Raw genomic sequence first — 26092 nt, 5'->3', positions numbered from 1 at the left:
CCAATAACAGACCGAAGACCAGAGATCGGAGACCGAAGACCGTAGCGAATAAGCAATAAGATGCACGTCGAGTTAATCTTGTCAAATCCCAGTTTTTATGTCCGAACGGCGAGCGACGGTCGCGGGGGACATAATTTTCCGATTTGGAAGTTTATAAGTGTCCGGCCGCGGTCCTACGAAGCCTTGCTAAGGCCTCGTATAAATCCGCCATTTTTACAACCGTCTCATTATTATTTTCGCTCGCATCAGACGGTTATGAATAAAATACAGAGTTTATTTTCTTGCATATATATTGTGGTCCGACAGAATGTTGGTAGCCGTGTGCGAGCCGACAATAAAATTGTCTAAAATGTTCAATAACAAATAACATTTACATTTGGTGTGTCATTTCGTACATGAATATAAAAATTATGGCAACATTTTAAAAGAAAAATTTAATTGCTATATGAATGAATCTTGTTTTGTCCTGAAAGTTTTACGTCTGGTTTTTATTTTGTTTTTGTCAGATTATAATAAATAATTTCTTATCTATTTTATATTGCCTATTTAATCTGTGGTACATTTTAAGTTATACTTAGGACTTGTTTCACAATGCCCAAGTCCTAGATAAGCTGCTTGGAACTTATTTGTCAAATAAATTCAACGTTGGAGATTCACAATCTCCAAATAGGCGGTTATGTGTCAGTTAATTATTTAGTTATCCAGCTTTTACTTGGACATTGTGAAACAGACCTTTAATGAATATGGTTGTATAGAAGAATTTAAACATAGTTTTATTATCCAATATATCTGGCTTTGTAACTAACAATTCGGTTGAGGGTAGAGCTAACAATGTTCGATGCATTCCTGACATAACCGCATCTACTGCATCAAATTTACATCCACTTTTTACCCCCAAACCTTTCATCTTAAGTAGATGGATATTTTATCAAATTACTATAATTTCCTCGGGGCAGAACTACGAGCTGTCAAATCTGACATCGGTAAATCATCCACTTTACCTTTTTTTTTTTTCTTGTTTTAATAATTTTGTTAAGGGCTTTTTAAACGAGGCGCGTGTTTGGAATAGCTGCCAGTACTTTATGATGCTCGAATCGATTTTAAAGGAATTTAAATTCGATAGGTTTTTATTTAAAATAGAGTTGTATCTATTCAAAAGGTTTAGTTATCGATCTTAATAAGGTTAAATTATCGATTCGAGCTTTTAGGTTCTAGTTTCAGATTTTAGTACTGTCTATCTATTAGATAACTATGGTTTATTTTAGTTGATATCTCATTTCTTTTGCTCACTATATTTTGTTTGTTTGAAATAAGTGAAGTTGGATTATTTTTGGTGAGATTTGCAACATATACATATCGCTAATATTGACAATAGAAAACAAATAAAGAATTGGAGAAATAAAACATCAACTAGGTATATAGAAGCAATGGAGGGCTACGCACTGGGAAGGGGAAGGTCGAAAGACGACGAGATTCATCATTCGTGCACATTATTCATATCTCAACAAAGAGGAGCATAAATTACCCGCGTCCCGAAAATATCTAAATCCTAATTCCATTCGCTTCGCCTGTCCCCGGTCGCGGCGCATCGGAGTCCGATTTTAAAATATTTATGAAAAGGCAAACCGGACAAAAAAACATACGATGGTACAAGTCCGGGGACAGAATTAAAAAAGAACCTCGCGGCACGCCCGGGGAAAGGCGCTCGTAGACGGCCCGGGGAAAGGCGCTCGTAGACGGCCCGGGTGTGTTTTGTTTCTTTTTTTGTGTTCCATATCCCGGTTTCATTAGATTCGTTTCAATTGTGGCCGGATTAGTCCGGGAGAGGTTTTGATAAAACGATGCCTCTTGATTTATATGTATTCCATTCTTCGCCGACGGCACGTAATGAATGGTCGAAGCAGTTTTTACAGCTTCTGCATGGCCTGGACAGACCACACTACTGTCTCGCAAAGATGAAAGTTTTATCATTAAGTGATGTCTTCATAGTTAAATAAATACCTAGTGGTACTTATGAGACTCTTTATCACCGGGTTAAAAGGAAGTTGTATAAATTTAACTAGCATAGTTAAAAGCATAATTTTACGTTCTATGTGATTTTAAAAACTAATAATATTTTGTCTACAATTTCCCCGGACATGTCTGGTCGTGTGGCTTTGGTGCGACCCTCAAGGTCTGGTGACCCTCGGGCCCAACGTCATTTCTGGCGGTGACAGGCGCGTGCCGCTAATGGCCCGTCTTGCCCCGTGCCCGTGTCTGCTCTGTATCGATCCATACTGATCGTACTTCTCTCTTCAATCGTTCCGGATACGTATCAATCGTTCATTTATTTAATTTTGAAAACATTTATTGAAACAACTGAGTTAAATCTTACTAATATTATAAATGTGAATGTTTAGATGGTTGTTTGTTAGAAGGTATCTCCTGAACTGCTCAACGGATCTTGATGAAATTTGTCACAGATGTAGAACATAGTCTAGAAGAACACATAGGCTACTTATTATGTTTTTTTTTTAAATTCCGCACAGACGTAGCTGCGGGCGACAACTATATTAAAATATAAGAAGTTGTCAGTGGACAGGTGATGTAAATTAATAAAAGGCCGTATAAACTATAAAACGTTACATTTTGATATATCAGTATTTGTTAAATTTTTGGTTAAAATTTGGTTTTTCGATTATCGAAACCATAGACGTATTTTTGTTCTTTCATCATGGTTGTGGTGGATTGACTCTGGCAAAGGTAACGTTATACGAAGACATTCCAATATGTCAGGGATTCAATTCTTTGCTTTTATGTTTTTAAATTCATAAACTTCATTATCAGTAAACGTTTAATTAGACTATTGTAATAGATGGAACATAGTTTAGGAATAAAATAGGTAGACATGATTTAATTGGACCATTCACATAGCTTCAACGCGAGCTAGCTGGCCCATGTCTCGGGGCGAACTGGCCTCCTGCTCGTTGCTCGACCGCCGCGCCGCCTGATTGGGCCATCCATCACCCGACACCCCCCGCCGCTCACGCACCCCTCGCCCCGCTACTCACACCCTTCGGACAAACAAACCTTGCACGAGCTAAACTATACCCTAACACGTACAAAGGCAGTTCAAATTCGAATAACAGGATAAGGGTTTGTTTCCATTGCACTAATAGGAAGTGCACCGTTAAGACTGTATCGTTATAGCAGGTTGACGTATCGCTCGAGATATTACAACGAAAGATTTTTGATTAATTTTAGTTCTGTTCATACAAAATATAAAAATAATTATATTTTTATAACAACACTTCTGTCAGGTAACAAATGTATGTCGAAGTGACACTTCTTTGTCTAATAGGATTTGAAAATGTCAAGTAACCATCTACTTGTTTTTACTACCACCAGTGTTGGCGAACACTAGACGTTTCAAACGAGCACTTTCCACCCACGCAGCACTTCGCTACCTATCCAACACTACTTCTAACATTGACACTTGTTATACAAATGACTATTGTTTTGACACTTACCAGTCAACTTGTCTTACAATGAAAGAAATAACTATAAGTGCCTCCATTTATTTTATATTTGACGTTTGAAGTACACTTTAAAGTGGTTTTGAATGTTTAAAGTTGCAACAATAAAATTGGAATAGATTATTTATAAAGATATTCAAATAGATATATAGACTCCTAGAAAAAAGAAGTATGTAGGTAATTTAATAATAAAACTAACTATCGCCTGCGACTCTGTCTGCGTGGTATAAAAAACTGAATAGGCTACTTGCCTATGTGTTCGTCCAGACATCAATGCCAAATTTCATCGAGATCCATTGAGCCATTCTGGAGATACCTTCAAACAAACATCCCTCCATCCAAACATCGAATGTTTTTATAATATTAGTAAGATTAATAAATCATTGTTAAAAAAAATATCTTCATTATTAGAAAATATATCATTGAATTAAGCAACAAAAAAGTTAAAAGTATTCCAATAAATTATCATGTCAAAAATAGATACAACAAAAATAACAAAATCATTAGAGCAGATGGCAGGGTAAAGACATGAGAATCTATCAGTATAGAGTCGTATTCAAGAAATCAGGGCGTGGGAAATGTAACAGATGTTATCGTGGTGCAGTTTCCATGGAGTAGGGATTATTCCTTGTCATTAACATACTCGTATAATCGGAGGTCCGAAGGCTCGCGGGCCAGAGGTCGGGAAGGACAAATTATACAGCGCCTAACTACACTACACAATGCTCTTGTTTATGCACTAAATCTGAATATTCTAGTTGTTTGGATCTTTCGTGACTAGTTATTATTACTTGGAATTGTCACAACTAACTACTAATAGTTTAAGAATTAGGAGATTCGCAAAAATGTCATGTAAGTTTTGACTTACACTCAATTGCAAACAAATAGGTTGTATAGATGTTTGTACAGTTTGTACAGATTGCTATAAAAATAAAATATATCTTATAAAACTAAAATAACTATTTGTAAAATCTTGCCAACTATATAGTACAAGTGTTATTTGCCATCATGTTGTTATGTTGGCAGTAAATGAGCCTACGTCACTGCGCAGGTTTACAGTTTTTACTGCCGCGATCGCGACATTCCTGCCGCGTCATCGTCAGCGATTATTGAGCCGCTACTTGCATAGTGACGGCTCGTAAACATGATCGGTCTGGTAAACATTGATAATTCTTATACAATATGATGTTTATTATATTTATTGAAGTGTGGTGCGTATTATTATAAAAAATAGTTAATACTAGTATACAAAGTCTTAGAAAAAATATCTAAAAATTTAGCGTAGGTATTTTAAAACGTCATAAAAGAAATCGTTAAAAAATGTTTAACAGCTCAGCAAACGTTGGTGTTCTTTATTTTATTACACTGGCTAAATAAAATCTACTCACGAACGTTTTTACGTACTTGCACACGGTCATATCATGTGAAAAGCTTCGCAAAGTAAGCTCAAAGTTGAACGTGTTTCTCACTACAAAAATGTAATTTCGATATAAGAAGTTATAAAAGAACGGTCATTGCGGGAACGCAATTTTCGCAGACGGCTTCGGCCATCTTCAGGAGAGAATCTTCAGCGTCTTTAAAAGGTTCTGGCGAAATGAGAGCACCGAGACCGCCGGTAATACTAAAATGCACCTCCGTACGCTCGGCGGCGCGCTTTGACCCGCCAGCAACGTTGATTGAGATTACCACACGCAAGGGACTATCGCTCTAGTTACTTATGCCATAACATCTACTTTAGCATACTTTTACAAGGTCGTTAAAACCTTCGGGTTCAAGTCGAGCGCTAACGAACAACGATTCCCGCTCTAATTTGCGGACATGGCGAGCGATCGATCTCATTGGATTTTTGAAAAAGGAACCCGAAGGCACCTCAACAGCCAAGGCACAAATTGAGCAATTGAACGCCCTCCCACTCGCACCCGTGCGTTTCACTTCTTCGCGTCTCTGTCCCTCTCTAATTTCGAATTTCGAACGTAAATTCGAAAAGAGAATATTAAAAATGAGTCCGCGCTCGGCCGTCATTATGTGGGCGCGGTGCTGCGCCGGCCGACCACCGCGATATAAACGGAGAGTGGACTAAATACTAACAACTTGCCTTTACATAATATGGGATAATATTACAATTTAAAACATGGCCTTAAACTTGATTTAAGTTCTAACTCTTCACGCCTATATAAGCTACTTAAGTAAAATACCTAAGTCATCGTGTATATGAAAGTAATTATCCAAATCGTTAAAGTATAATATATTAAAACTACCTTTCGTTTTAGATAAATAAAATGACTATTCGTTACAAAGTATCTACGTAAGTATCCACATGTCAGACATTACATTTTTATGTCAACAATTATGTTACTCAAATAGTCAATAATTAATTCATTAATAAGGAAATAAACACTATTAAACTTATCAACTCCCAATATGTACTGGTTCCTGCCGCCATTAGGCTGCCAGCGGTACGGTTTCATTATTACATATTAAAATAAACATTATAGTTATTAGCAATTAAATTAATGGTAAAGATCAAACGAAACGAGCAACGCGGCGCAACGGCCGCTCCGTGCGCCGCCTGCCTAAACATTCCGGCTGGTAACCATGGCGACTGACAGTGCACGGCCGGCCTAGCCCGCACGTCGCACCGCACGTACCGATAACGACCTTATTTCGAAAGACATAAGGACGTTATCGCGTTCGCTGTTAGATGAAGTTGTAACATTCCATTGCAGCGCACCACAATCGTCAATATGCAATCATAACAATGAAACTGCGACCTTAATGTTTGCCAGTAAAGTGCCATTTCGAATGCGCAAATGACTTAAGAATAGCGACATAAGGAATTGTTTTATCTCTTTCGCACGTCGTAAAGACGAGATGGCGCTTGCTCTTTCGTGCCGGGGCGATCCTTCCTCATCGAGTACGGAATCGATTTCTTCGCAGCGTCCCTCTCTACCGGAGTTTTTGTCGGCCTCTCCTCTCCGTCCACTGTAATCCGTCTTCGGCGGCATTCATTCGGGACGTTAGATAAAAATCAGAATTGTAACGAAGCTCCGAATAAATTGACTTCGCCTTTGCCGATTTCATTTCTGATTTAAGTACCTACTCTATTATTATTTCTACGGCTCACTTTATGAATATTAAAGATGTAAAATTACAAAAATGCAGCGACGTATAGGCTTTCTTGATATAGTGTAATGGAAACGTACATTTGTTGCTGACGAATTATTATAAGAGAGAGACAGAAATATGTCGAACATAAAGAAATGGATACATCATTTACGCGAACGGCTATAACGCTGTATACGTTATATCGTCGTTGCGGTAATTGAAACTATAACACATGGTTATAAAGCTTAAATTAGTCTAATCACATGTTCACATATAAATATATAGTTTGTCGCTAGATGGCGTTAGTTAATTGTGCTCATATGAGTTGGTAAAGCTCGCATTGGAATTGTTTTTAGGGTGTTTTTTTTTTAATTTCTTTAGTTGTAGCAAGTCTGTTATGATCGTATGACAGATAACCGCGGCGAGTCAACAAGATGGATTGTATTTTTGGTAGTCGGTGTCTGTAATTAGAATAAGTTCTTTAGACGAGATTAATGATAACGAGCTAGTTAAATTTTTTATAATTTGCGTGTAAAAAAAAGGTCTACACGTCTAAAGGTCTATTGGTACGTTAGACTATGATCCTCTTGCAAACTGGTATGTACCAATAAAGCGGTATTCAAACCTCAATTGTCGACTACACTGTCATGTGTATAAATAAAACTGGACGAATACTAAAATTAGAATCTTCAAGATGGCGTCATTTATTTCAATAGAATAAAAATATCTTGTAAAAACCTGTTAATGTCCATTTAACTCAGGAAATATAAAATAAGACTTAATTAGATTAAAAATAACCTAAAAACTCAATTTATGTTTAAATATTATTAATATTTGTCTATTTGTCGCCTTATTTTATCGGAACATTAAGGAATCGATACGGCTGTCCACGGCGGAGTACATTTTAACAGGAGTTGTTACTGGCCATTGTTAGTTTAACTTTTTACTAGTATATTTTTTATAAGTGTTTTAGTTTGAGTTTATTTTTACAACAACAACATAATCACGCCCGTATCGTAGAGGAGTAGGCAGAGAGCACGGACTTCCATTTGGCGCAGTCTTGACATACCCCTCTTGCTTCTGCATTCGTATTTTATTTTTTAATACACAATTTGTAGAGTACTGAAACTGATTTGAAATTCGTATTTCATTTTCCGTTGGCTAATAAATTGTAGCTATCCTTGTTTGAGTAATAAATAAGATATTGTTCATTTGATTGAGTTTTTAGTCAAATTGTACATTATGTAGGTACCTATACCTACACCAGTTGCATATATATATATATATAAACCAATAAGCCCGTTTTACTATATAAAAAGGTAGATATCTTTTCATATCTCTACTTTTCATCTGAGCCGTTGAAAAATATTGAATAGAAATTGACTGAAATCTTTTTAAAATCAAGCTATCACAATAAAGGGTTAGTATGCAAATTATCCAACTGTCAGTTTACTATATTACTAATAATTATAAAATGTATATATTTGTGTCGTATATTTACCTGGGTACTCACCCGGGCTACCCAGGAAGACGGAGGAGTAGACCCGGCGCGCAACATCCGGCGGAGACGACCACTCTCGCCGCGACCCGCACCACTTGCCTGCAACAACAACACAATGTTAACACTGCCACAACATTCTACTCTCATATAAATATACATCTTGATAGAATAATAGTAAATTGCAAAATTAGTTTTTATATGAAGTAAATAAAACTCTATAGAGCGTCGGTGTCTTAGGGGTTAAGCTTTTGACTTGAATTTAAAGATACGTGTGAGGTCGTTGACAATGCCTTAGTCATCACTAACTTAGGGTAGGCTTCGAGCCCCTTAGTGGGGATGTATAGTGAGCTGATGATGATGCTGCAATCTCGCAAATCTTATTAAGCTGACTTATTACTCATAAAAAGTAACTAACTACTCTTGTTAAATGGGAAACGTTTCTAGTTTCTTATTTTCATTATTGTTGTAATGATTTGAAAGTGGTAGAAATTTTTATTTATGGGAAATTGGACATTATGGAGGCGATGGCAATGAAGCCGGCGACCCTACAGCACAACTACTGAGACAAAACGCCATCGAAAACGCTGCTAATATGCGATACAACTACACATGCGACTCTCGCCCGCTGCCGATTGGGAACACAAGAAAAAAACCTCGTACATTAAGCCCTGCCCGCCTTCCTAATGGATTCCACCAACTCTCCCAGGACCTCGGCGTCATTACGCAAAAAACACCCGTCGAAAAATACAAGAAATACTCGACTCGGAAAAAAAACTCTCCCGAGAGCGAAGGTGTCGCCACCCCTAGTCTTTTCTTACCCCAAAAATGAGGGGAGGCAATATCATACACCATTAGCAATTTTCTTTACTTTTTTAACGGTGTCACACTCTATAAATGCGTTATTATTGTTCGCCCGCGGACTGTTATTTTGTACATCGAATGTTGTCACTAGCGTGTTGAGTTTTCCGCCTACACTGATACCAGAAACTTTCCATTACATCACTGACTGAACGTATATTTGAATTATTATTAAAACTTAACACTGACATGAGTTGTCAGTTTTTATTTGTAGAACCGCAGGCAGCCGAATATCAGAAAGAAGACGACTGATGTAATTTTGTTTATATCTCTGGTTGCGTTTTTTTTTTTCGTAGTTCTAACCAAAGCTTGCGCCGTACTGGCCAACGAAGCGCACATGATTGATTGCGGCCCATGCGCGGGACCTTACCCCCGGCCAGCCCTTGACCCCAGACCTACGCTCCGCGCCCCGCAACCCCCCAAGCCCGCGCTATCGCCACATTATCTTTTATCGCCCGCGCGCTATAAGATAGCCAATTTGCGTTCCTCTCGCCCCGATGCGATGTAGCTCGACGAAATTACGCCATTGAAAAAAGCGAAAATTACCCCATCGCCGCCGCCGAAAGCGAGTTAACGCCGTAAACAAATACTAAGAATCTTGTAACCGAAATAAGGCGGCACTCTAAATAAGAATTAAAGTAAAATTGTTGAGGTGTGACTCCCCCGGCGCCGCATCGGGCCGCGCACCGCTCGCGACGATATTCATAACGCGAAAAATTGTAATAACCTGGCGAATATCAGGCGAGGGCGAGGCGCGCGTTATTTATACGAGGGCGAGGCCCTTGCGGGGAATTTGCCAAGAAAATTGTCTAAACACGGCGACCGCAGCGGCGGCGGAGCGCGCGTGACGTCGCGTCACGCCGCTGCTAGCTTAGCCTCGCCACAAAAATGCTACCGCTAGTATCAATTATGTAATAACACTTGCACGCTGAAGCCGCCAATAAACATTACTACTATCTAATAATGCAGCGCAAATCCTTCTAACAGTGAACGTTGCGTAATCGAACTTTCAAGAAGTTGCAAATAAAGAGCTTCGTGTAGCTTCGAGATGACAGATTGTAATAACACAGGCAACAAAGAAAAAGTATGGAACAGTAATTAAAAGAAACTACCATCGATCGAGTCGAATGAAACATCGATTTGTCTAACAGTTATTAGTGAAACGGATTTGAATACTGAAATTTAATTGCACGATACAGATCGAGCCGATTAAAAGGCACGAGCTGTAACACGGACGTGAAAAACAAAACATAAAATACAATGCAACGCTTTCGGACGTAGTTATTACGGATTCATAATTCTTTTTTTTTCCTGTTTCCCGAATTAAAACAATTGTTGGTTTGGAAAGCTGTTGTGATAGGCATCAGGCACCGCCGCCGCATCCCACTTGTAATAATAGTGATTAAAAGAATCGGAGAATTAGATCTACAGCGGCCCATTATTTAAGGAACCGGCAATTATTTTTACTCAATAATCGGTATTAATTACCGTTTTTACAATTCCCCTGCTTCATTGTTTCGACGTTTGTGCGGTAATTTCTGGTTGATTTTTATTTATACGCCATCGTTAGTGAGTTTATACTATTTTACATTAACTGTTTATGTTCTGTTAAATTACAATAATAAAATGATGCAATTTGATTCGGATTAGCGATTATTTGTGAGTATGCTATTAATTCTGACGTTGTTTTATGTCAATTTTTACAACTGGCATACAAACTTTCGTAACTTTTAAGAAAACAATAAACAAATTGAATTTAGAAGGATTTCATAAAAACATAACAAAAGCTAGACAAGGTACCAGGGTCGCACCTGCTAAGGGATATACCTGATGCATGCACCCGAAACATAATGGAAGGCCCAAAGATGTCGCTCTTCTCACGATAAATCACACGGCTTTTTCCTGCGAGACACCCCGTGTTTTATGTGACCCTGGTGAGATCCTGTCGCGAGCTTTTTTTTCTTATATTTTATTGTATTTCGTTTTCGTAAGCCACGGTATAAGGGAATTTAGAAATTACTTTTTGTTCGGATATTTTAAATTAAGTCGACAAAATGTCTTAACAAACTCAGCGTGTTATTTTTAGAATTAAAAATCCAAAATTTTAATATCATTATTAAGAAAAACAAAAAGTTGATAAACGCTGGCCTAAAATAAATTATTACGTAAAAACCTTGTTATTATTGTAGACTATAGATGTATGACAATATTTAAGAACTCAAAGTTCTTGAAAATTAATTGTATTTTAACAAAACCGGTGACTAAGACATTGCAAATTCAGAGGATTACTATCATCCTGTATAAATATACTAGACAAAAATTAGTCAACGTCGTGTAGACAAAAGTAAATATATCTTACGATGTTGCTATCGCACGGGACTTTGACAAATTATCGACAAATAACAAGTTAGATTGATTTAAACATCACTATCGGTGCGTCACCGCCAAAATGGCGGTAATCAATTAAACCTTTCGCGAGATACATACATTAATTCATAGAAGATTATTGTAGACAACATGTTTCTGGACTTCGTTCAAACCAATAAGAAATCGACTTATCGAGTTTTTTGTACTATATTCTTATGTTTAATAATGTTCTGAAGACTTCATTATCATTTTACACGAGATAATGAAAATGTTTTAACAAAATGTCACGAGTTTCTGCTATATATTATATATTACGAGCTGTCGATTGCGACCGAAAAAACTTAGTAATAAGACTATGTGTTCTTCCAGAATATGCTCTACTTCTATGCCAATTTTCATCCAGATCCGTTGATCCGTTTGGTAGATATCTCTTAACAAATTCGGCCATCCATCCATCTAAACATCAGCATTTTTAATATTAGTACAACTTGTACTTGTATACTACTCGTATATAAGGATACATGTTTCCTAAGTGATTACTACACCTACACCTTTATTTTACCTTCGTGGAATTAACTTGCACATATAAGATACCTGTGCGAACAATATACAGTTACACGGGACTACACTAAATTTGGGAAAATAAATTGCTGTTATCCGTAGTTAAATTGTGTAATTCCTTTTTCATTCTTTTTAACTATCAGGATCAATCAAACCAAGTTCCGTGACTGCCGGAAATTATAAAAAAAAGAAGTTTAGACGAAGAAGTTTCCGCTCTGAACGAAAAACTTTTTAAAAGCCATCTCTTCATTGTAACATGAGGTTAATTCTGTTACACCAACTTCAATTATAGCCGACCATGAAAACTGGAGCAATAAGAAATGCATTTTTAAACACGCTCGCCAAGGAAGTTGGTTAATTGCCCCCGCCCAGAGCAGGCGGACCGCCCGCCCTACGGCGGCTCGCGCGGCCACTGTGGCCATTGGGGCCTTTGTTCCTCACCTCGATACAGTCGTTTACGCTCTTTTCCACTTCTACAATCGATACAGGAGACTTAGAATCGTCATAAGAAAATTGCTATTTGTCAAAGGAAAAGCTATCGTGTTCTGTGGGGGGTAGGGCGGGTTGTCGGGTGCGCGCTGCGCGGTCGTTGCCTCGCCCCGAGGGGAGGCTGCCTAGGTACATCATCCGTAGGTACGGACCGACAGATCGATACCTGTACCTAATAAACTGGTAGTTTGTTTTGTTTTTAGCCCCTCGTTCGAATCCATTGTCCGTACACCTGATACCCTTAAAGTTTAACTACGCATCAGCCAAAGTAATCGTTCATGACTCATTTAATTGTATTTCATATATTTTAGTTCCATTTTAAAAACTTTACATTTTTAAAATAAAACTGGCGATTAAGTTTATATGTCTCTAGAGGCTAGACTAAACTTCCCAGATTATTATCCCAAGAATAAATAATTATTAAGCATGTGAATGTAAGAGACTGTAATAATGAAAGTAAAGACATAAAACTGTCAACATTTTTATCTCAACACGACGTAGTTATCTTAATTAACAGTGTAGTAAATGTACACAAACTGACTGATATCAAAAAATCCGGAAGTTTGCAATACGACGTATACGAATTCATAACAAAGGCTCCGAAACACTGTTTGGATAAGTTGTCAAGATCATAAAGACGAAATCTTTGATAATTAAAAAGTTAACGAAGTACTCAAAATGTGTCATACGACACAAGAGATAAATACTTCATGTGCGCCAGAGGCCGGGACTCGGGGTCGACGTCCCTGACAGCTATGGCCGCCGCAGCGTCAGCCCCGGAAGGCGATCCATTACGCGGTGACAGCGCGCGTTTTTCAGCGCCCCACTTTGACAGTGACAGTCTGGCCAGTCTGACAGCTGTCAAAGTCGACCTTGACAATGTCGCGTTGACAGCGCGCCATCGATCATCAAGGTGTGCACTGTATGTACCAGCTGTTGGCCACATAAAAGGTCACTGGAACATACTCCTGGTCAATGTTCTTGATATTACTTTGATTCTTTTTGTGTAGGACAGGCTATAAATAGACAGTTATTAACTAACAGTGCAAAGCTAAAATCAACTCGCATTGATTGCACCTTCGTATTTTTTAAGATTGCAAGATCCCCTAGCCTTTTATTTAGGCAAGGCAATAATACTAAAGGGGGTTCGTATTTTAAGTAAAGTAAACCGAAGTTGATAGTTTAAACTGTTTCAAGTAAGAGCCTAGCAATGTTATAAAAATAACCATATGGATTATAACAACGCATCCTCTACTGAAATTAATCGTGCGTAATTTCCGACACGGACTTAAGAAGGGTAGAAAAATACGCATAGGCACATTATAAATTTGCATTTATACAGAAAAAAGTGCGCATAAATTCAAAATGCCTATACCGAGATTATCACGGAACGTAATAAAAACGGCAGAAATACAGACCGGGGTCGGAATTGTGCCAGTCACGGGGCTCGTTGGCGGACCTGAGCCGGTACCGCCGCGGCGTTCTCTACACCACCTGTCCGCGATTAATATGCAACTTTATTACTATATATTCACGGTTCGATTTCGTTCATCTAGATGTCGAGGGTAGGTCGTTTCGGCGTCGCGTTTCTCGGGTTTTTCGGGGCTCGAACAAACGCGGAAGGTTTACGGAAATGTGATTACTCATGCCGACGTTGGGAAAAAATTACAAGGCGGTATGACACGAGGTGTAGCAGGACCTCCTCCCATGTCGTTACGCGGGTTCAACGATCTCTGCTCATAGAGGACTTGGGACACCATTAGCTACACAAAACATTAACTTGCTTCTACACCATCATTGAAGACATTGAAAGCGCTCTGCTCATTTAAAGCGATGTACAAAATTGTCAACAGTTTTATCTCAAATTCGTCTTTGAATACACGCATCTGTAATAGGCGACAAGAAGAAGAATATCGATATCAGGTCACTATACGTCCAGACTAAGAAGCTCGGAGTCTACCCTAAATCAGGGGTGACAAGGCCATAGGCCCAGTGCAGGTTGGTTGACTTCACACTTATCTCAGAATTTCTTGGCGGATATGTTTTCACAATGTTTTCCTTCACCGTAAGAACGTTGAATGATGAATGTACATAATATGTAAATCGAAAATCGATTGACACATTGACACATGGCGGGATTCCAACCCAAAACCTGCAGATTACAAGTCATATGCTTAAAACCCCTGAGCCACCATCGCTCTACAAGAATATCGTGGCCTATGTATTTTAAGCTTGTCGTTTTCGCCTATAGTTTCACTGCAATTGTATTTTGGGGTTTTCGAATGAATATTATTTTGATCTATCCCCCTCTGCCAGGATTTCATAGCATATATTCGCGACAGCCGAATTACCAAGCTCGTAGACACAAGTGAAGGTACAATATGAAAGCAATTAGCGCGGCTGCACGGCTGAGACGCCGGCGTCTGGCGGCGGCAGGCGCGGCGGGGCGCCACTCCACAGCTTTGCTACTCTGGTATTTAGCAATCGATACTCTATCAAATACATTATACGCAAACTAAAGTGCCTAGAGAGTCTAGTTGTTTTGTCTTTTGTTTAGATTTGTTTCATTAGAATGTGAACGAAGTGAAACGGATCCTTTGATGATCAAATAAGCTTTTTATATGTACTACTCGTAGTTACTACCTTTAGACCGGTTAGACGAGTAAGTGCTAACATAAAGCATTTTCAGAAATAGATAATTTGTATTTGGCGACGAATCTTATCCGACGTCACTTTATCTCACTACCAAGACTCTAAAATGGATTGATGGAACAACGAGCTCCTAACAGTATTAATAAACATGAAGTTAATCTCGAAAATGTGGACAATGTAACGAAAGCCACTTGCCGAATGGTCGGGCGTTATTTAGAGCTGAGAACTGTGGCTCAAAAAGTGTGCTCGCTGGGTGTAGGCGCGCGCGGGGACCGAGGTGCGGCTGTGGCGGGCAGGGGGGGGGGCGACCCTCGGTAACTAAATTTTGAACTGTCACGTAGATTAATGATGGTAGGCCCGTGCGATACGCGCTAATGCCTGTCGATTAGTGTGGATGCGACAAGTGTTACCGTTGTAATCGCCAGCTCGTTATTTCTATAGATATTCAATTCGTTTTAGCTCGATAAAGGTCATTAGTTGTATTTGATCGGGTTCTTAAATACGAACGAGTGTATACATACAATACTAAGACTTGATAAAGAAGGGAATGTGTGCTTTAGAAATGTGTTCTTCTTATAAAAGTAACTTACCATAAGTTACTTTTATAAGAAGAAGATACATCAAAACAATATTTAGTACTTTGCCTTTTTGGTTGTTTTCATTTTTCATACAGAGCTGAAGATGATTTTACAGATCTTTATAAAGACTTGTGCGAATTGAGTACGTTCGTTCTTTTTATCTTTTTTCCTGCATCAAATTCGAGCTTAAAGTATATTTTAAAGTTTAATGTTCATAAAGTCGTATCCACGTTTCCTTACGTCGCGTTGTCGGTGCGAGGGTACAGAATGGATTTCGGAAATCGATTGCCTCCAAAAATATTTACAGGGCCCACGTGCGGGTGCGGCCCCCGCCCCGCGTACCAGCCCCCGCCCCGTGCCCCCGCCCCGTGCCCCCGCCCCGCCGACGCCACGCACACTAATTTTAACCAACCACCCTCACTGCAACACTTCACATGTTACCAGTCCACGGACGAGTGTACCTTGACTACCTACCTACCTACTTTCAGCGACCTGGATGACACGGTGACTGTTACAATGACACTGTGTTAAGTGACTTGCGCTATGAAACTCTATGGCACCTGTCACCGAGCTTTCTTCCATTGATACAAGATCCGTAGATTAAGTAGAACTTAATTTGTTAAAATTTGCCTAACAATTGTTAACTTCAGTTATGTTAATGAATTAACAAGTAACCTAACATAAAAAGATTGCTGATAATTAAAAACTTTATTTTGTATTGATTCGAAAGTAAAAGTCAAAAATCAAACAGAAGTATTGTTGAGATTAACTTCAATAGAATTTAGTGAAATGTGAGCAAAGGCATGTGCAGAGCAGATGCCACGCCGCGCCGCACTATGCCCAGCTTGAAGGAGCGTAGCCACAGATGGCAAAATGCATGTATTTTTAGAACCAAATGTAAAGAAATTAACACCAACACCTTGCGGGTCACTTAGCACATCGGCGAATGTTATTGTCGTTAGTTCAATATTCAAAGTTATAAACAAATCCCGACCTCAGTCAACTCAATAAAAACACAACCACTATAATATAAATTATGAAATACATTACACTCGGCCGAGCTGTAAACGTCATGGCGATCAGCTGATCAAATATATTGCTACTATAAAAAGTGAAAACGCAAACTACTCTGCCTCGCGATCGCTGTCCCTTTCCGATTGTATTCATAGCCCTCGAGTGCGAAAGAGACGGAGTGAAAGTAAGTCGCGCCGTCGCGTAAAATGATATATTAATGTCAGCTGCGTTTAGGACCTCGTGAGTCTACAAAATAATAGATGGTCACAAATAAATTACTCGGCGAGTGCATTTCTGTAGGAAATTCGGGCGGCCGTCGACCTCGACCGTGGCGCGTAAATCAACATTGATATACGAGCTGCCGAGGTCGCCATCTTGAATTTTGCGCGCGAATTTTCAATCTGTGCTCCACTTACATATTTCTGAACGTTTGACAGTTGAGACTTATCGTCTGCATTTTCTATTATTGCGCTGTTTATATTTGAAATTCATTTTAGGATTGTTTTTTTTTAGTGATTCTGTTTTAGTACATAAGAGATTGATTCCTTTACCATTGTAAGGAATTGCTACAATACATCATAGTATATAAAATAGATCATCATTATTAATTTCAGACACTTGGCTTCATTCATAAGTGAAAGCGATATTAAGACATTATCGTCGTTTAATAGACAATTGCTCTGCTGGCAAGCGTCGCCACACATTATAGCACTTGCGTCACGCGCGCCATCTGTCCCTGATATGTGTAACCAAAAATATAATGGATGCAAAAATGCGCTGTGAAAATTTATTATAATAAACACATCTACCAATTTACTAGCTTTCGGATTTTAAACACTTTATTAGAGTTTATTTCTATTAGTAAAAATAAATTAAAAAAAAAGTTAAAATCTTTGTCTTAAAAGCATTCTCTTTTTCAATGTAAACTATACCATTAAGATATTTTTTTGTAATAAAAAATTGTTAATTTCGTAATGTTATTAAGACAAATGTATTGTTATAATTAACAATTGCTATTAGATACATATCTGCGCCTGCGCAGCCTCCGACTCATTAATCATGTTCAGAGATCCGTGAGTCAGGAATTGCGTTATCATATTGGTACGGTAATATAACAAATAGCTAGTGATTGTTAACTTGTCTCCTAAAAGTTACTTTAAACCAAAAATTAACATTCTCTGTCGATACAACGTGAACAGATGAATGAACAAAGAAAACTCGATAACACGATTTGAACGACTAGAAATAGTAGTACACTCACTAGTAGCACACTATTTCTAGTATTCTTTTTTCTACATTTATACAAAATTTATGACTGTGCAAAAATAGTTCACGTTTTAAACAAAAATGACAGTCAACAATGGTTTTTCTGTTAACTTATCCGTTAACCTCAAAATAATTTAAGCAAGTCATTGAGCTGACCGAAACATTGGAGAGTTTTATTTGTGATATTTACACTAAGTGCAAACGAACGAGTGCTTTCCCGTGTCAAAATTGTTTATTGATAATTTATTTAATGCACAACTCCAACGACAAATGAACGCATCGATTCACGCGCCATCATTTCCCGCCCAATTTTTGACGTTCAAAATGAATGCGCCATTTTGTCGACCAGTATGAATATTGAAATATTTGTTTGTGCATCGATAATTGTATTTACACGAATTGAAATAAAAATTTCTATCAGTTGAGTTGCAGCTTCCAGGAAATAACAAAGACAATAGAATAAAGCTATAATGAAATAATCAATGAAACGAGAATCGATAACGCAACCAGAATTTTAAAAATGTTCCAACTCCGTGAACTTCGAAATTTTACACCGAGACGTTAATTACACTAAAGGTAATTTTCGATTACACGCTAACCTAACACTTTCAAAAGGTCTAACGTATGTTCAGTATCGTTTCGCAACTTGTGACTGTATCCCGAGGGACATAAGATCTACATTCCCTAGCCACAAGCGCACGTAAGTCGAGAACTAATAAATTAACATGCTTTAATGACCTAATCAAAGTTTACGAGCCAAGTCGAATTCTCGACTCCTAGTGTTGGCCGATTGACTCATTTTGCGTTGAAAAAATTGAGAAGAAAGAAAAAAGTATGGGACGCGGCCGTAATTATTTTTTGGAGTTTTATGAAGATTGGAATTTTTGTTAACATGGCCGTTTTATGCGCGCCATGATTTACGAGGCTTCCTCATGTCTGCCGGGAACTCTGGAACACGGCAACACTCACCCATCGCATCTGGAACAAAACAAAACTACACGTTAATATAAGTTGTCTGTATTTCTTATTACAACTATGGCAACACATAAAAATCCACAAAGGTTTAAAGCAACAATATAACACAGGGATATTAATAAAAAAAAAATAAAAAAAAAATATAACTAAAACCTGTGCAGAAAAGAGTACGGACCAAGCGTCTGTAGATGTGATTTTATAAAAATAAAAAAAAGCAGAAATACAAACGGTACTCGTGTTTTCAAAAAATATGTATGTAAATAAAAATGGATAAAGTAATTCAAAAACTAATAACGCCTCTTTACAAATTATAAGAATGATCTTAACAACAACAAGAAAGTATTGCTAGAAAATAACTCGTCATAAGAGTTACTTAGCAGAAATCCGATCTCATAAAGTCCCACTTTATTTAGGAAAAACTGAATAACGTGGTGTCATAAGTACAAAGACAATGCTTGGCCCCTTCGCTATCATCTTATCACGCCGAGACCTATCGTCTATCGCGCTATCGTGACAGGTTTGATAAATTGACAGATGACAGGTGACATGTTGACAGATGTCAAGTACCGAACGGTAACTATCGCTTTCATCACTTACGATTACAATAATATTCAAGATATTTATATTTTTAGTAGATTTATATTAAACACCATTATTGTGATTTTTAGGTTATGAACTGTAACAAAACGTTTTGTAAGTTTATCTCGTTTAAGGTAAGCTAAAATTAATCTGCACTTTTTGTGAAAAACAGAAGATTAAATAGAAAAGATTAACAGTGTGTTTCTGAGCCCAAAAACGTCGTTTAATAACAGGGATAACGATATATTTTATACTGAGATTTTGGTTTCATAAACCAAGTATGTTTGTATTAAAATTTATTACTCCGCGTAATTTAAAACTATAGAATGTTACATTCTTGTCTCGATGCGTGATTGTATGTCCGTCTACGGTGGTCAGGGTTCAGTGTGGGAGGAGGGGGGAACTTGGTTGCGTGCATATCCCAGAAATAAATAGCCAACAGGTCTTTATATTTAGAATATGTTATTCTGCTATGCTTAGCTTACTGCCTCACCGACCTACATGCGATCCTACAAACAGTATAAAGTTTGGAGCACATTCGTTCGATTCCTCAACTCCCTGTCGCTACAGAGCTGGACGAGACACTCACTCGTGAGGAGATTGCTCTCGCAATCAAACAACAGAAAAATAAGCGTGCGGTGGGCATTGACTCTATGCCAGGAGAACTGCTTAAATACGGCGGTGATGAATTGCATTCGGCTATATGGGAACACTTTGTTCGTATGTGGCAAGAAGAACAAGTCTCATCTACTTTTAAAGTATCACGTATTAGGTCTCTATATAAGAACAAGGGTGACCGGTCCGATTGTAACTCATATCGTGGTATTTCACTGCTATCAGTCCCTGGAAAAGTCTTTGCACGAGTCTTGCTGAACCGCCTTATGACGCTTTCCGAAAAACTTCTTCCCGAAACTCAGTTCGGCTTCCGGCCGGAACGAGGTACGTGTGAGGCTATATTCTCGGTGAGACAATTACAGGAGAAGAGCAGAGAGCAAGGTCGTCCCCTATATCTCTGTTTTGTTGACCTTGAGAAGGCCTTCGATAGTGTGCCTCGTGAAGCCCTCTGGCTTGTACTTCATAAAATCGGGTGTACAGAGAAGTTTGTGAGACTTATAAGACTCCTGCACGACGACATGCATTGCTGCGTCGCTGTTAACGACGAACAGTCCGATTTTTTCTCCGTCACATGTGGGGTTAAACAGGGATGCGTTCTAGCACCCACATTGTTCGCTTTATATTTTTCAGTGGTAGTCCAAGAAGTCTCAAAAACGACTTCTGAAGGTGTCCGTATCCGCTTTCGCATGGATGGCAATATTTTTAATCTCGCCAGACTGAAAGCCCGCACCAAAGTGTCGCATGCCGTGATCACAGAGTTGATGTACGCCGATGACCTGTGCTTCGTAGCAGAATCCCCAGGGGGCCTGCAACAGCTAATGTCTGATTTGAACGAGTCGTGCCAAAAATTTGGTCTAAAAATCAGTGTCAAAAAGACGGAGGTGATGTCTTTGGACATTTATGGTCGCGAGTCACTGAATATTACACTCGGAGGGGATGAGCTGAAGCAGGTGGACAAGTTTCGCTACCTGGGGAGCACAATATCATCTAAGTGTGATCATGATGCAGAGATCAACAGCAGAATTGGCGCTGCTGCAGCTGCCTTTGGCAAGCTGGACTCTAAGGTCTTTAACTCGCACGACTTTAAACTGTCAACGAAGATCGGTGTCTACATGGCAGTCGTGCTGCCTAACATCTTATACTCTGCCGAAACGTGGACACTGTATCGTCATCACATCCGTATGCTAGACCGATTCCACCTCAAGTGCTTACGGAAAATACTTCACATCCGATGGTCTGACCGCGTACGGAATGCTGAAGTGCTGCGAAGGGCCAATGTCGGTGGCATTGAGTCATATCTTATGCGGCGTCAGCTTCGGTGGGGCGGACATGTGACGCGTATGACGGAGGAAAGAACAGCTAAGCGCATCTTTTACTCAGAACTTGAGGAAGGCAAGCGGAAGCAAGGCGGACAACTCCTCAGGTACAAAGATGTGCTGAAGCGACACATGAAGCAGTGCGACATCAATCCTTCGCTGTGGGAGCAGCAGGCTGCCAGACGGCCGGAGTGGAGAGCGCTAGTTAAACATAGCGTCAAACAATTTGAAAACCGGCGGCTCCTTGAGCTAGATGCCAGACGCGACGAGCTGAAAGCCCGACCACCTGCGGCTATCAGCTATAATTACGTGAACGGTGTGCTCTCATGTCCGCAATGTGCGAGGATTTTCTCAAACAAAATTGGCTACATAAGCCACATGCGAGCACACCAACGTCAAAACCGGAGCTGAAGTCAGTCGCCGTGGCCGATATCGGCCGGGATTACATCATCATCATCATCATCATCATAAAGTTTTACTCACACTAATTTATAAATTTCTCTCTGTTTACCCATTTAATTGAAGAACCTGGGGCAATTACAAGTCGATCTTTTTTCCAATTATCTATACTTGAAAACGACGCTCTTTCTTTTACATACTTTTATGTGGTCTTAATAAGATTTTTATAAGAGTGATTCATACATTAATTGTATGAGTGCAGGTCGGGTCAAAGTCCGCGGGCGATGCCGCGTTGCGCGGCTAGTGCTAAATAAATAATTAAAGAAACTTTTTCCCTCCGTCTCGTCTCAGCCGAGGCGAGCTGCGAGCGGACGAGGCTCGCCCGGTTGATGCCGGCTACAGTCTATTTACATTCCGCGAGGAGAGCACGACGGCCTGGTACCACATACTCAAGTTAACTATCCGGTTACGGTTAACTCGGATGCTATACCTATCTGGCTACCATTAACTTTGAAAAGAGATATGCTTTGATAGTTGTTTGTAATAATCTATTTAAGGTAAAGTTTAGAGTTAATTTGTTATTTGTTGTCAGAAAAATGTAGTTTGAAGGTACACAAGTCTCATATAAATCCAGCCAATTCTCTATGGTGTTGAATTAATTAAATACTAACTTTAATAAAGATATAGTTGCATATTATTTCACATACAATTGTTTTTGAATATCTAGTATTCTTATGAGTAAATGGGTTCTATATTATAAGAGAAAAATTCGGTTTAATAGCAACAAATGATTCTTTAAACATTAATAAGATCACTAATACTGTTAAATTTTTGTCTCTAATCAATTGTGACAACAATACACTGGTGTATAAAATTAATGATGGTAAAGTTATTCCTAACGCTCGATCGTGATAGAAACCCGGTTTAATGCGCGATGTGGTTGGCACGTGGTGTCGCCGGCCCGCGCTGTGACGCGGCCCTACTTGGAAATGTTCCTCTGATTCCACTTAGTGGGTACGCGCGGGCTTACATGGTGCTCTCTTATTACGGTATATCCTCACATAAGACGTCATTATTATTCTTATAAATATTCAACAACTCACAATACTAAGATTGTTTTTGCTTTTATTTTACCGTCTTTCTTACTTCAACTTTTTGTCTAACAAGACAGGAATATTACAAATCTAATAAGAAAAGGTTTGTAGTAGTTGATATTAGTTTTATTTATGTGATCAAATTGTAAAATTTTATATTGTACGTGTGCTAAAGATGTGAATATTGTTTTTGGTAAAGATTTATTAGGAGCAACACTCTCAAGACGCGTGCATGTAAACCTGATCTTATAACGTTGCGTGCCTCTCCGGCGAGTGGGAGTCGCTCTTAATAAGCGGCTTATATACAATAATAGCGGTGCATACGAGCAGAGCTGCTCGCAGCCGCCTGCAGCATGACTATTTATACCTCGTGACCCCACAGCTTTGACAATCTCGACGCTCCCGAACCCGACTCCATTAGCACCGCCGTCCGCCAAAACATTGCCCCATTCTGCCGCCGTTACGTACGCACAAGTTGGTCCGAAATAAATTTAAATATAATCAACAGATACATCAGAAATTACTGGGTTCATTTTAATCTACAAATGATGTCATCTGTTAAACATTGACAAATTAATTGGCAATTTGGACAATGGCGTGGTTGTCTCCTGTCTCTGCGTTGTAAAAATGTACGTAGCTGTTGACGTTTTTCTTATAACATTGTTTGCATGAAAACTTGTACCGGATACTTAATTAAGAAGAAATTAATCAATCAAAATTGTCGATGGACGAGATAACGAAATACAGTTATTTACGTCTAAGGCGACTTTACAACTCGTCGTTGCGACCGATCTGAATAAAATTTATAAACCGATGATAGAAACCGTTAGTTGGAACTAGTTTATTATGATATTAGTCACTTAAACATTTATTGCAGCCGCATCGTACCTCCATAACCTGAAACCGACAACTGGTTTCATTTACAGATTTACATAATAAAGTGGAGAAAATGTATATCGCTATTAAACTTAACAGTCTATCGGGATTAGCTACAAGTTATCTAGCATACGAGTTTATTGCTAAACTTGTGGGAATAACACTGTGTGTGTGGACGACGATCGCGGGTTCGATTCCTCGATGCATGTCGCCGAAACGTCTAGTTAAAGTATTCAATTAAGTCGGTGTTGATTTGAGCAAGTGACCGGGGCGGCAGCAGCGTGCCGTGAGATGCTCTATAAATTATCGTCGGAGACAGCAGGACAGCACTAATGCAACGAGCGACGCGGAGCGATAGCGCGGCGGCGGCGATGCTCGGCGCTAAGTGCGATCGCTTGTCCGGTGATATGCGCTCGCCTACACGCGGCTCATGCGCCCTTGGTATTGGTACCTAGTCTGTCCGATCCTCTGTCTCCACTCTACTCTCTCTACAACACTCCTTCATTATTTTTTCGTCCTTTAGGGATTTGACGTTAAAATCCCCGCCGGATTCCCGTCTATTTTCGATACCCCTTCTGTTATTTATGTTCGGTATAAAGTTGCCCGTAAATTCGACGCTGACAGCTTTTTATCTACGAGGAATACGGAAATATCGGAATATCTCGTCCTCGCAGTTAAGAATATAAACATATTTGTTTAACGACAAAACTTAAATATACTTAATTAATACAGTTTCGATGCTTTTTATAACTGAAGTTTTTATTTGGAGAAGTGTGAACAATAATATCATTCGTTTGGAGCGACGTTAGAGCATCGTACGAGTATAAACAAGTCAATTTACATGTATCCGGTCGTGATGGTCATTGACAGGTGGCGGCCGGGTTTCGCTAACGTAGTCATCTAAATAAAAATTAAGAGCGACGTGCCCGCTCGAGTTGTAACACATTACGATAGAAAAAAACTTAACATTTCCCATCATTAAAAATAAATTATTTATAAGATGTTATGGTGTTATTAAATTGCAATGCGCAGAGCGTCTCGAGTCGCGATATCGGTCGACACGTAAATGTTTAGAGATGATTGAGACGCGTTACTCTACTCCAGTAGGGATAGGAGATTTAGTATTATCATTTAGTATCAAACGGGAAGCGTAGCGCATATCTTTTATCATTTCCACTAGGATCCGATCCCGAAGCAAATCCCTATATCCGGGGATCGAGAAAGGGATCCGGTAATCCCGGTTAATAACGCCCGTGCGATCCGGCGCCACCCGGCCGCTACCCGGGCGTTACCCGGCATCGCCGCAGACGTCTGATAATGGAGAATTAGAAAGTTATAATTGTTCAATCATTGCTGTTTAACCAGCCATTGTTTTTACATTTTAACAAAGAAATTGCATTCCGCGTGTTTACCATTGATTTTGATTTTTTCAGATTGCAGATTAGAATCAACGATATTGTAAAGAGAAGGATAGTTTTCTTATAATTATGGGACGTATCGCGGCTTTCCGGTCAGTCTAATGAGATTATTTTCGAATTGGATCGATCGAATTAATAGCCAATTTCACCTGATATAAGTTGATAAAAGTAGAGAATGAAGAATGTCGTAAGGAAAATTTGTAAAAAAATGATCCATTCCACTACTCCCATGTTGGCAAAATGAGAATCCCTGTAAAATTTGGCAATAGTTTCGGCAGCGGGTCGACGGCAACGCGGCGTCGCGGAGATAGAGAGGATTTGGTGGCTAATGATTCTGCACGGCAACGGCGACGCGGCTTCCGACAAATCCAACCAATATGGAGTGCGGGAAATACCTGGAAAATGGGATTGTTATTCCCCGAGCCCTCGCGAGTCGCGTTAACGCCGAATATACGGCGTGTAGCGAGAAAGAAAACACCCGGGAGTTAGCTCGCAGCGTGCACCGCGTCTCTAGTACAGAGTTGTTACTTGTGAATCACATTAACGTTGTTTTTTTATCAGCGCGCAGTCTTTTGATCTCGTCCCATCTGGTCGTATTTCGCCGTAAGGGCTGGCCACACACGATCGTTTACGATTCCCAACAGTTTTACAGCCCGACAAACAAACAAGCGGTTCCAGGCAATGCTGTAACCCGCTTAACGCTTTCGTATCAAAGGCATCGCCGAAATCTTCGGTTCCCGGTACCAGGCGACGCTTTCTGTTACACAAACTTTCTTTCTGCCTCACGTCTACATTGTCATAACAAACCGTCAAATCATTTTTCCCGCTTTTGATTTATTTTTCAATGAAACGCGAACAATGTTTGCCGATATCAATCAAATTTAAATCGGGAAAACCGTTGGATTTAATTCAGC

General features: G+C 39.3%; 1 protein-coding gene across 1 annotated transcript in view; it reads right to left on the bottom strand.

Annotated features, from left to right (window-relative positions):
- Positions 1–26092, bottom strand: part of LOC106708835 (homeobox protein homothorax) — a 247825-nt gene that overhangs the window by 102122 nt on the left and 119611 nt on the right. The window contains exons 8-9 of the mRNA XM_045681887.1: positions 18876–18884; positions 8122–8220 (exon numbers count right to left, since the gene is read on the bottom strand). Coding sequence (XP_045537843.1) covers positions 8122–8220; positions 18876–18884 — 108 coding nt within the window. The remainder of the gene's footprint in view (positions 1–8121; positions 8221–18875; positions 18885–26092) is intronic.

The sequence above is a fragment of the Papilio machaon genome, chromosome 17 (assembly GCF_912999745.1).
Source record: "Papilio machaon chromosome 17, ilPapMach1.1, whole genome shotgun sequence".
In the NCBI taxonomy this organism is placed as follows: Eukaryota; Metazoa; Arthropoda; class Insecta; order Lepidoptera; family Papilionidae; genus Papilio; species Papilio machaon.
The sequence above is the reverse complement of the archived record's forward strand: the minus strand, read 5'-3'. Positions and strand labels throughout refer to the sequence as shown.